General features: G+C 39.8%; 1 protein-coding gene across 12 annotated transcripts in view; it reads right to left on the reverse strand.

Moving 5' to 3' along the window:
- Window positions 1-13,448, reverse strand: part of SVIL (supervillin) — a 227,585-nt gene that overhangs the window by 52,940 nt on the left and 161,197 nt on the right. For all 12 annotated transcript variants that reach the window (XM_070728955.1, XM_070728953.1, XM_070728956.1 and 9 more), the window contains 2 exons: window positions 11,247-11,436; window positions 6,446-6,581 (listed from right to left, as the gene is read on the reverse strand). In XM_070728955.1, coding sequence (XP_070585056.1) covers window positions 6,446-6,581; window positions 11,247-11,436 — 326 coding nt within the window. The remainder of the gene's footprint in view (window positions 1-6,445; window positions 6,582-11,246; window positions 11,437-13,448) is intronic.

Raw genomic sequence — 13,448 nt, forward strand, 5'->3', positions numbered from 1 at the left:
AACCTCCATAATCTGATCAGCTTGAGTTCGTAAAGCCTTGTTTACACAGGCTTCTGGTGGGATATACACACAATTAACAGAAATGAAATAAACTCTCATGGAGAATGTAGGGGTTGCAATTGGAGTAAGGACTCCAGATTTTCATCACAGAATTTTTGTATTATAGCTACATCCTGAGCCCAGCTGTTCTTGATATTATATACATAGGCTTCCCCCCTTCCCCCCGATAATTCTACAATGCTGTCTGCTCTAAGTATTTGAAACCCCATATATGCATGGTATTGTCACCAATTTCCTAATTTAGCCAGGATTCAATAAAGCAAGGGCAGATGCGTTGTGAAAATTAAAACTGCATCTGTTTAAAAGGAGTATTTCATTCACCTTGCTAGCAAGCAACCCTTACACATGCCAGCTTTGAGGGAACAAGCAGGCTGGGAGCATCTTCTGAATGGCACAAACATTTTGTATTCAGCTACTTTAACCATCCACCCTGCTGCTAAAAGAAAAATATTTAAGCATAGCTTTCTAAGAAATCATGTTAAATTTGGAAAGATACTAGCAAATCTTGATTTTTAGCTACCATTGCATGATAGTCGTCCCATAATGAACCAATTTTATACAAGATTAGAGCCATAAACTAGTCATAGTGCAAGGATTTCAGAAGGTTGGTGCCAAAATGCAAGTTGTTAATTGCAGAATAAGCAGGGCTAGTCTGTAGGATGCAGAAATATAAGGTAGGAAGGACTGAAGAAAAGCCAATGGGAAGAACCACTGAGATATCCCAATTGTTCTGGTTTCTGGTAGAAGTTTTGTAATTACAAATAACTCTCATTAAATGCATCATTTCATGAATAAAGCAACTCCGGTTATTTCTCTGCTTTCCTGTATTTTCAACACATTCCAGACATCACTCGGTTTGTTATCTCTCTCTTAGCCAAATTTCTCACATTCCTTTTCCTGCTTCACTGAGACAAGATTTATTTCCTAACTACATAGCTTTAAAAAAGACAGCAGCACTGACTAAATACAATACAAAATACTTTGGCTTACTTTAGCGTGGCGAAAACACCTCCATATTTCCTTTCAGCAATGTTGAAACTCCATCCTTCTTCTCCACTAGCCCCCTGACGTGCCAAATACCTCACTACAATATTTAACCCTTTCCTCTCCTTAATATCTTCTTCCAGACCTTTGCTCTCTACGTTTCTGAATCCTTCTGAATGTAGGGTTAACCCAGCGTGCGTCTGATTCTCCCTCACTAGATCCTGAACTCATAGCCCCATCCTGTACTACCTGTACTACCTGTAACCCCAGGCCCCCCACTACTTCATAAACACTATCTGAATCTGAATCCTCAATATCTTCATCATCCTCCAACTGATCAAGAGTACATACAACACCAACTAGGATGTTAGTGGCAGAAGCAGCTGCGAAGTGAAAGCAAGGAGAATACAAGAAGGTAAATAGATTGGTGGCTGGTCCAAGATAGGATATTGGCAATGGATGACTGGGCAGGAATACATTGGCAAGATTGGGGGTGGGCAGACCAGTGGGATATACATGTTGGAAATTGCTTGAGAACCTACATAAAACCAAATCCAGGATGTGATAGAAAAATATATTTTCAGAGTATTTTGACATTTGGGGAGCGATAAAATCTTAATATAGGAACAGGTCTAGTGTCAGGCCAAAGCCATTTTAGTTGGGGTCTGCCACACTTTATGCTATTTTAAAATGTATTCTTTGTTATTGAAATCTGGGAGGGGGTCACTGCACGAGGGATGTCTGCATGTAATAATAAATTCCTTCTGGGTTCTCAAGGACATCCTTTGTCTTTGCACTTCTGCACTTGCATGGAAGGAGACGGGAGTTGCTGACAAGTTAGCAAATGAAGATGGTCAATGTGATGGACTTGAGGGTGGGGGACAAGGGATTGAACTTTCAACTGGGTGGAGAAACCCTGGGGACTTCAGATTCAGATTTCTCCCAGATGTGCCAACATGGCTCTGCTAATAAATTGGAATTTTGAGGAATACTTTGCGCCTTGGACTCTGATTTAATTTTCGATGCTATTTGGAATCATGACACTAACCCGAATCACTTTTAAAATTCACCCAGCCACCTTGACTCCTTAGGGTGCTGTTCAGGATCCTGAGCTCCAGCGTTGACCTGGCCACAGGCAGTATAAAGACTCAGGGAAGGTGGACAAAGAAAGGCATGCCAGAGGGGAGCAAGCAGGGGATGGATCACATATCCACATTGAGGATGTTAGTACAAGGTACATGTGTGTTAGGGTTTGCCATTGTAAACTGCATATTGTAAACTGTACCAAACTTGTACTGTCACTTTAAATGTTACAGTTGCTACTGTAAAACTGTACTGTCACTTAAAGGGTTAATGTGCACTCAAAGAGTTAACATTTAATTGCAGAGTAAATGTTCAAGGCTATGTCCTCACTGAAGCTATAAAAGCTCATGATCTTGCCCAGTTACTTCCTTGTTACTTTATATTTGCCAGAGAGGGGGGGGGGGGGAGTTGTAAGCTTCCTGCTTATATTTTAGCTTTGTGCTTTTATCTATCTTATTGTATTTTAGCTTTGTGCTTTATCTATTATATTTAGCTTTGTGCTTGTTATCTATATTCTGTATTGTTCTGTATTTGCTAAGTGCATATTTTGGATTGCTTCTATTTTGTTTATATGTAAATAATACTTATTTAACTAGGTCTGTGTCTTGGCTTTATCACACATCCACGCTCTATTAAAATTCTCTGCTCGGTATTGTTGAAGGTTTCATAGCATAGCTAACCGAGACAAGCCAACAGAGGACTTCTATGTTCCTTCCAAAGCCATGGTGGAAGCTGAAGAGACCATGGAGAAGGAACACTAGTTAGGGGCTTGGCACAAACAGCCAACTTCTGGGCATCTCTCCCCGCAAGAGGGGACCTCTCAAGGGGAAGCCTAAGGGCTAAGCTCTCCCACGAAGCGAATATGAGAGCCATACCTGGGTGTAGGATCACCCTCAGTCCACATGTGGAGACAGTCAAACCTTACGCCAGCTGGACACTCCAAAGGTGAGGGATCCCAGCGGCTGTTGTGCAGCCAATTGCTGGTGGAACTCCCCAACTAATTTGGATGCCCAACCATCCTTTGGGGCCCAAGGCCCCAAGATGCCACTTGGCTTAGCCAACATTCTCATTCCCAAGGAGGGATCCACTGGCCCAATTGAGCAGAGACTCTGCCTCATTCCACATGGTGAAGAGTGAAACCCCAGCAAGTCTCTCAATTGGGGTGAAACCTATGTGGGCAACCCATCGTCCTGATGCACAGATGATCCAATGGGCTCATGAGAAGTGTCAGCTCCAAACCTGCTGCAGAACCTTGGCATTGTGCCACCGAGACCAGCCCCAACAGGACGGGCTTTCTTTCCAAGCATAGGATGGAAACAGTGGCAATGGAGCCCTTGAACCCAGCAGCAAATAAACCCCCTCCGATGTTTAGTTTGGCACCATCCCCTGCAGTGCCTGGTCCTACTGGAGATCAAGGAGATCTTGATGATGAAAGAAGTCTTGGCCTGGAAGGGGTCCAAACTATATGTATGTGCCAGACTCAGATTGGAAGTGTTTCAACAAAGCTATGACTCCAAACTGGGAAGTCATTTCAGATTCCTAAAAACTCTTACTTAGCCTGGCAGCAGTTCTGGTGGCCAAAGATAAAAGCTAAGGTGGAGGACTACATAAGGAGCTATGCCACTTGCACAAACGGGAAACATCAGCCTGGAAATCCACCTGCATCCAACCCGAACAAATTCTGGGAGGAGATTGCCATGGACTTCATCATGGAACTTCCAGATAGCAATGTAAACAAGTTATCAATTTGTTTTCCAAGCAAGTTGATCGCTCGCTCAAGTCTACCATCAGCCAGGCAACTAGCAAAACTGTTCCTCAAGCACATCTATCGCCTACATGATATCCCAAAAAGAGTCATCTCTGACTGAGGTGTGCAGTTCACTGCTACGTTCTGGAGGGAGTTCCTCCGAGCAATTGAATCCACACAAGGGCTCAGCTCAGCTTTCCATTTGAGTACAAATGGAGCAAATATACCCATTGTCATGTAGATTACCAGCAAGAGCTGTTGTCTTTTGAAGAAGTGGCATATAACAATGCTGTTCAAAGCAGCACTGAACTAACTTTTTTCAGGTTACCAGCAGCAGGGAGTTTGTTCCCATGCCCGAGCTACCTACGAAGGCTCCCATCTTTCACTGACTGAGTGGACGGAGATGCTGAAAGAAGGATAAGAAGCACTAACTGAAGCAGTGGAAGCCTATAAGAAACAAGCAGACAAGCACCGATTGCTTCAGCCCCCCTTCCAAGTGGGGAATAAAGTTTACTTGTCCACAAAATAAAACCGATAGAGAATGCTCAACAGAAAGGTAGGGCCAAAATTTTTGGGTCCGTTCCCAATAGTTAAAATTATCAACCCATTCACTGTGCAGCTTGCATTGCCTAGTGATACCTCGTCTTACAAACGCTTCATCAAACAAACTTTTTGAGATACAAACCCGGTGTTTAAGATTTTTTTGCCTCTTCTTACAAACTATTTTCACCTTACAAACCCAGCGCCGTTGCTGGGATGCCCCGCCTCCGGGCTTCCGTTATCAGCGAAGCACCTGTTTTTGGGCTGCTGGGATTCCCCTTAGGCTCCCTTCCATGGGAAACCCCACCTCCGGACTTCCATGTTTTTGTGATGCTGCAGGGGAATCCCACCAGTGCAAAAACGTGTGCTTTGCTGCCAACGGAAGTCTGGAGGTGGGGTTTCCCAGCGAGGGGAGCCTCAGTGAAATCGCAGCATTGCAAAAACATAGAGGTCCAGAGGTGGGGTTTCGAGGACTTCGGTGTTTTTGCGATGCTGTGATTTCACTGAGGCTCCCTTCACTTGGAAATACCACCTTCAGGCTTCCATTGCCAGCGAAGCGCTCGTTTTTGCGATGCTGGGATTCCCCTGCAGCATTGCAAAAACACAGAAGTCCAGAGGTGGGGTTTCGCATGGAGGGGAGCCTCAGGGGAATGCCAGCAGTGCAAACCCTGGCGCTTCAGCTGGCAAAAGGGGTGAATTTTGGGCTTGCACGCATTAATCGCTTTTCCATTGATTCCTATGGGAAACATTGTTTCATCTTACAAACTTTTCACCTTAAGAACCTTGTCCCGGAACCAATTAAGTTTGTAAGACAAGGTATCACTATATTTGGGGAAATTCACCCAGTATTTCAATGCAGCTTATTAAAACTTATGATTGGGTCAAATATAAGACCACAACCCAACCCCACCTCTGTCTGTAGACACACTATGAATTGAAGAAAGTTTTAGACTCCAGAATGTTTAGAGGTCAATTACAATATCTAATCCATTGGAAGGGGTACCCTTTGTCTAAAGCTACTTGGTTGAAAAGTTGGAATATAAAACAAGCTAGTTAAACAATTCCACAATAAATAGTCAGAAAAACCAAAAGGGTCCCCCAGGGGGGTGGGGTAATTAAGGATTCTGTATTAATCTCCTATGTTGAGCTCTCTCTTTTTCTTTTGGGACAGTTTTTCCCTGAGTGGAGGCCGCCTGTAAGGCTGAAGCCATTTTATTTGGGGTCTTTGGCCTGCTACACTTTATGCTATTTTAAAATGTATTATATGTATGGGAATTTTGGAAGGGTCATTGCATGAGGGATGACTGTACATAGCCATAACAAATTCTATCTGGATTGTCAGGGTCATCCTTTGTCTTTGTACTTCTGCACCTGCAAGGAAGGAGATGGGAGTTGCTGCCAAGTTGGCAGATGAAGATGGTCAACGTGATGGACTTGAGGGTGGGGGACAAGGGACTGAACTTTCAACTGGGTGGAGAAATCTCAGGGTCCTCAGGTTTTTCTCTCAGATGTGCCAATATGGCTCTGCTAATAAATTGGAACTTTGAGGAATACTTTGTCTTGGACTCTGATTTCATTTTCAATGCTACTTGGAATCCTGATAAAATCTTAATATATGAACAGTTCTGGATTATATCTTATCTTCTTATAAAACCATAGAAATAATGTATTGGTACAACAATACTTCAAAAATATAAAAATGCTAAACTTTAAAAGTATAGGATTTATCGTACTTTAAAAGTACATGATTTATTATAGCATATGCTTATAAAAATTGTTTCTGACAGACTATAACATAAAATATTGTATAAAGATTACTGTTTTTGGCAATCCAATTAGGTTACACAATGGAAACTATAAAACAGTTAAATTTATGGTATGGCCCATCTAAATACTGTGAGTGATTTAATAATCCTGTAAATATATGGAACTTTTTGGCTTTTTAGAACTTCTTTCTCACCGTGGAAACTCTGAAGTAAAAAAGGAATTTTTTTAAAGAGGAATGTTATTTCTAAATATAGGGGTCTGTACCTTCTTTGTAAGTAGTTGCTCCTCCTTCTCCTGTAGTTGAAGGGCAAGTTCCGTGCCTAATGCTCGTCCAGGCTCCGTTTTTTTATTCATCCTGTTTTTCCAGTCTTCCTCACTACTCCTCCTTAGGAGTGCCAACCTGAAGAAAGGAAAAATATATAGACTTGGTTGGATCTGTGAATGTAAATTGTATGAAGCAACTAAATGTATTCCACTGATAATTCCATTCAATAATAAAGACGAAGCAAATTCTGACTTTCAGAAACCTTACTCTTTGACATAACCATACTATATATTTTAGTCTGAATGTACAGAAAAAAGATTTATTAAGTAACCCATGATACAATCCTTAAATAAAAGTAATCTGACATAGATACAATGAATCCTGGATCGTTTAAGTGTCACATATAAACAAAAATCCAGTAATAAGTGATCTTAAATTCTCCTTTTGAAAAATATATGAAGAGTTGTGTTCATTCTTTTAAATACTAAATACTAAAGTGGAATACTTCTTCATCTTAGAATTGTTTTTGGCAAGACCCAATGAAACTCAGACTGACAATTAAAATTAAGACAAGACTACTATGCCCTGCTCAGGCACTACTTGGAGTATTACATCCAGTTAAAAAAGGACACAATGACAACTTGAAGCAAATTCAGACAAATGGTACCAAACTGTGATGTCTGAAAATAAGTCGGCCTTCTCCGGGTCCTGTCAACTAAACAATGTCGGTTGGCGGGCCCCAGGGGAAGAGCCTTCTCTGTGGCGGCCCCGGCTCTCTGGAACCAGCTCCCCCCAGAGATTAGAACTGCCCCTACCCTCCTTGCCTTTCGTAAACTCCTCAAAACCCACCTTTGTCGTCAGGCATGGGGGAATTGAGATATCTCCCCCGGGCCTATATAATTTATGTATGGTATGTTTGTAGGTATGTCTGTTTAAAAATGGGGTTTTCTTAACTATTTTAAATTTTAAATTGTAAATTATTAGATTTGTCATGAATTGTTTTATTGTGTTGTGAGCCGCCCCGAGTCTATGGAAAAGGGCGGCATACAAATCAATCAAACAAACAAACAAACAAACAAACAAACAAACAAATAAATAAATTTACTCTCTAGTTATTAAATTATAGTTTTAGAAATGTTCGCCAGTTTTCTTTACTCCCTTTCAGCCTAAAGAACCTTTCAACCACATGAACCTTGAGGCAATTGTGGCTGGTAGTGAAATGGGAGCATCAACCCCCCCCTCCCCCCCAAAAAAAAGAGTATGTTCTATTTTAAATGAGTATTTCCACTCCTTATTTAGAACTGGCAGCTCAATATTGATCACATCCCATCCCCAAATTCGAATTGTGTGTAGAGGTGGCGGCATTGGTGCTGTGTCTCATACAACTGAAGAGGGCCATACAAGAAATGCAATGTTCGTTAGAATTTTCAAGGTAAGATTGAGAAATGGAGAACCACAGGAGAGGGAACCATCCCAGTTCAGTTACCACTTAAATTCCCCCCCCCTTTTTTCAAATGAAAGCCTACTTCTTTTTTTTAAAAAAAACCTCCTTACTCATCTTCACTCATCAAACTAAGCCTAAATGAATTAAATCATTTTTTTGAGTTATAAATGGACTATTGCCCTTCTTTAATTCCATGGTCCTTATCTGTACTTTCCGTTTTCTCTTACAAAAAGGGAAATCTTAAGTGAATTGACATTATACAAAAAAGAATGTTAAAAGACAAATAAACAATAGAAAATATTATCTGCCATTACAAGAATTACGATATGATTATATGCAAACTGGGTTGGGCCCTTAAGAATGTCACATATTTCGATCACAGATGATACAAGACTAATGAGCAATTTATCAATAGACTAGAGGATTCCAAAAAAGATAATTTACAATGGAGACAAAAATATACACAGCTGTACCATCTATTCCAGCACCCAATTAGCAAATCACTTGAACTTAATCTGACACCTCTATCATATGGCAAGTAAACCTGCATATGCACTTGCTTTTTGGTATACAGTGATCCCCCGGTTATTGCGTCCCCGACCATTGCGAACAGGGTAATTTGCGATTTTTGAACCCGGAAGTCAAAACACCATCTGCGCATGCGTGCCCTTTTTTCTATGGGCACGCATGCGTAGATGGTGCCCGGCAGATCAGCTGCTGGGCGGCTTCCCTGGGTCTTCCCCCTCTTGCTGGCGGGAGGGTGAAGCCCCCCCCAGCACCCGCTCGCCCGCCCTTCGCCCCTTCGCCCGGGAAGTTCGCCAGGAGTCAGTGGAGAACGGCGCAACTGTTTTAAAACGATCGGAGCTTTCCAATGAGTCCCGAAGACAAACGTCAAACTTCCGCGTTTGTCTTCGGGACTCATTGGAAAGCCGCACGGGTGTTTTAAAATGTCCCCGCCGACATGGGGGGCTCGCTAGCACCCCCCGAACCCCCAACCCGGGTTCGGGGGGGTGCTAGCGAGCCCCCCATGGCAAACTTCCCCGCTTTAGGAGTCAGCGGAGAACGGCGCGCCTGCTTTAAAACGATCGGAGCTTTCCAATGAGTCCCGAAGACAAACGTCAAACTTCCGCGTTTGTCTTCGGGACTCATTGGAAAGCCGCGCGGGTGTTTTAAAACGTCGCCGCCGACATGGGGGGCTTGCTAGCACCCCCCCAAACCTGGGTTGGGGGTTCAGGGGGGTGCTAGCGAGCCCCCCATGTCGGCAGCGACGTTTTAAAACAGCCGCGCCGCCCCCAATCTTCAGCTCCTCGCTAGCGCTGCGGAAGTTAAAAACACCATCTGCACATGCGCAGATGGTGTTTTTACTTCCGCAGCGCTACTTCGCGAAAACCCGCTCGTTGCGGGGGGTCCTGGAACGGAACCCTCGCAACGAGCGGGGGATCACTGTAAATATGGGTGCATGCCACAGTTGGAATGCAATTTTTCCTTACTTTTCTATTCCAAAAATGAGTGTTAAGTTATATGGAACTGAACATTCTATTATGTTCAAAGATATAAGTTAGAAGATACTATTTCTTGTCTACTTGCCTACTTCTTGTCCAAGAGATTGGGTTCCCCCCCCCCTCTTTGAAGGATATAATGTACTTATAAGAAACCAGGCTCTGATAGACCGACATGAAAATTAGTATTCTCTGTCACTCTGCCTGGCCATTGTTTTTCCAATCCCTCCTTCGGAAATTATGACCACCACTTTCGCTTACGGTATGTCTTATTAAACACATGAAGACACTAGTTTTTTAGGGACATTTCTGAGTTGACAACACAATATTTCCCCACCATGAAATTTATGGCAAAATTTGCACTGGTGACTACATCTAATCTTTGTCTTATGACCACAATTGACCAAAATGTTTCTATTGCTAATGAGAATTGCTCCATTTTACAACCTTTCTTGCCCCAATTATTAAGTGAATCACTTCAGTTTATAAGTTAATATCATAGTTGTTAAGCGAATCTTGCTTCCCCATTGATTTTGCTTGTCAGAAGATCACAAAAGATGATCACATGACCCTGGGACACTGCAACCATTGTAAATATTAATGAGTTACTAAGCATCTTAATTTTAGTCATGTGACCGTGGGGATGCTGCAATTGTCAGTCATAAGTGTGGAAAATAATCCTAAATCACCTTTTACAGTGGTGTTATAACTTTGAAAAGTCACCACACAAATGGTTATTGAGAACTACCTGTAGTCCCAGTTCTTCATGCAGCCTGCAAATGTTACTTCCTTGCTTAAAAGTAAGAAGAAATTATAGGCCATGAATTATACCAAGCCAAATTTCTTACTGTATGAAAATCTTGACATCTTGACATAATTCTGAAAGTTACTAAAACTATCAAACTTCAGTTTTTACATTGTAATCCTGCCATGGAAAAAAAGATGTGTGGCCAATAGCTGTATTGGGAATTGTATGCAATGTATGCTTAAAAGGAAACCATGCCAAGATAGCTCAGATTTTGCACAGATGTGGAATAGTGAATTGTAACATGTTCATTTGTTCAATTGCTATAATTCATTCTGCTTCATCATATGGATCGAGAAAAGCATAACATTTTTTTTCAGTTTGATACTGACACTCACCACCAAAAAATAAAAAAGCTCCTTGTTTTAAAAAGAAGAGTGGGAGACTCACAAAATGCTAAATGCTGCATCCACAGTTATATTTGGCAACATGATAACTGTAATAAGCAATTGCTTGGATTGTAACTAAAGTCTGCGGAGAGGGGCGGCATACAAATCTAAATAAATAAATAAATAAATAAATAAATAAATAAATAAATAAATAAATAAATAAATAAATAAATAAATAACCATTTATTCAGCTGTCTGATTAAAACCACATTTCCGACTCTCTTTTCTCTTACTTAATAAATTGCTTTACTTAATAAATTAACTATCTGGTAGGATTGAGGATCACGTTGTTCTATTTTTAGCAGTCAAAAAAGTTCCTTAAAATATTGGTACTCGTCTACTCGTCAGTTTTGGTACCTGACACATTTCAACGTGAAAATTTTGTCGCCTAAAGCTCTTTGTTTGTTTGGTACTCAAGGTGCAAGATAGAACACTAGGTCTCAGCTAGGCCTCACGACTTGCTATAACGGGTCAGGAGCTAAGTCACATGGCTTGTTTGATACTCGCCGTTTTTAGTGCTCATTAGAACTAATTAACGGCGAGTATCAAGGTGCCACTACATAGATGAAGATTGTCCACAAGGAATGGTCTTCTGTATCATTACTAAACTAGACTCCACCTATAAATAAGAGGACAATCATACACTCAGAAGAGTCTATTTACCTTTCTTTAATGGACATAGATTTGCTGGATGCATCAAGGGTGTCCTCTGTTATTTCAGCTTTACTGTCACTAAAGGCTTCTTTTCCTAACAGCTCAAAGGTTTCCTGTTGCCTACAGGACAGCACTGCGGCTGATTGAGAAACACTTTCTGTTGCAGCTGCTCTAAACTCTGGAGATGGTTCATCAATCTCTGAAGGGGAGAAATTCATCATTAGTGCTTTATTGCAAGAACCCCCTGCATATTTTGCATCAATTAAATCGATAAGCGACTTCTACTTTTTAATATGCCTTTATAGTACTCATAACTAAAAGTTAATGCTTGCCTTCACAGTTAATAGATCACTGCAGCTTTTAATATATGATAAATTTCCCCCCCCAAGATTGAATTCCTGGTAATTACATAGAGCTGTATAATGTCTGGATGTGTTTTTTCAACTTTCCAGGCAGATTTTCAATCTTGGGAGTTCCTTGGAAAAGATGTGGCCGCTTGGGATATGGCGTATGATTTTCACATTTCCACATGCTCCAAGCCACAAAAACTAACCTAGAAACCAGGATATGTGAGTTCTAGTCCCCTCTAATCCCATGAAACCTGGCTGAAGTATAAATAACTCCGTACTGCCCTATCAGCCCAACTTACCTTACAAGGTTGTTCTGGGGAAAATTGAAGTAAGAAGGAGTATTAGATATGTTCACCACCTTGAGTTATTTATAAAAATAATAGAGGTGGAATAATCTAAAATAACCTTTTATTATTTAATAATAATAATAATAATCTAAATTAATTGCTAAAAATAATTTCTTGTCAAATGCCTCAAGTGCTAAGCAGTAGAAATGCACCACTACTTTTCAATAAATTTAATTTCAGATTAAATCACTGTGTAATAGTGATTCTGATAATTTTTTATATTATTCAAGCACTATTTATTTTCATCATTTTTATTAATATTCGTGGGAACCTTTCAATTTGTCTGGATTAGTAATAACAAATATTTATCAGTAGATGGCAGCATTCAATTGATCTGGGTCATCATAGTATAGAAGACAATTTGGATCTGTAAAAGTTCCAATTCAAAGTCATTAAATCATATCATCTCTGGTTCAAATATATAAAATATGCCTATATACTAAGATAATTTATGAGTTGGGTTCTCCATAAGGTGATTGCAAAATATCTAGTAGGTTTTCCCTGATGAACAGATTTGCACCTTTCCTTCTATATCATGTAAAAAAGAAACTGTAAAAAGAGTACTAGATTTCTTTGTTTCTTGTAAAAGCACCATGGGTCAACTTTTCTCAACTGTTCAGAAATACTGTCTAGTTTGTTTTAAAAATTTGTTCGATAACACTGTAATGTGTTTGTTGGGATTGTTTTATTGCCAGGGAATAAAATAATTGCCATGTGAAAGGCTTGTTTATCTTAAACAAATAGTCTAATGATTGTTTTTTAAAAGATAAATATTTAGAATTCAATATAAATTGCATGTTACTCTTTATTCTTATAGTAAGAAATATGTTTTAATATTTTCTACACATATTCAGATAATTATTTGGTTCACATATTATGCCAAGCCATGATTTACATAACTGTACTTTTACTAAATCTCAAGGGCTTGATGTGCACAATAAATTAAAGAATAAACCATGGTTTACAAATAATGTATTCACTGAGTAAAACACTATTTTATAAAGAAAGTATTTTCAATTGGTTTCTTAAATCAGTAAATGTATTTTAGCAAATTTGCATTAGGAAATAAAAGATGAAAAAAAAAACCCAGCCCGCTTTAAGGTAATTTATCTTTACTTTACCCTGGGATAAAACCAGTGGCCAACAACTTTGATAAGTAAATAAATAAAATTTTGAACTAACTTGAGTTTAAGAAAATTGTTTTGTCCATGCTTCTGGGAAGAATAGTACATGCTATACTGTGATATTTTTTCCTGGAAAAGCTATGGAAGATTGATATGAAAATATCATCATTGATTTTATTAAAAGGGAAAAAATATCTAACTGCTATTTTTGATAATCAAATAGATTTCCTGAAAAACTACTAATAGGTTATAATCATATATTGAATTTAGGATTACGATATTTAATTGATTAATCAGCCAACTAACTCAAAAATGTGTTCCAGTTAATCAGGCAGCTTTTTAAAATGCACATTTTAAACAAAAGAATTTTTAAAGAGAAGGAAGGGTATT

Source organism: Erythrolamprus reginae, chromosome Z, assembly GCF_031021105.1.
Source record: "Erythrolamprus reginae isolate rEryReg1 chromosome Z, rEryReg1.hap1, whole genome shotgun sequence".
Taxonomy (NCBI): domain Eukaryota; kingdom Metazoa; phylum Chordata; class Lepidosauria; order Squamata; family Dipsadidae; genus Erythrolamprus; species Erythrolamprus reginae.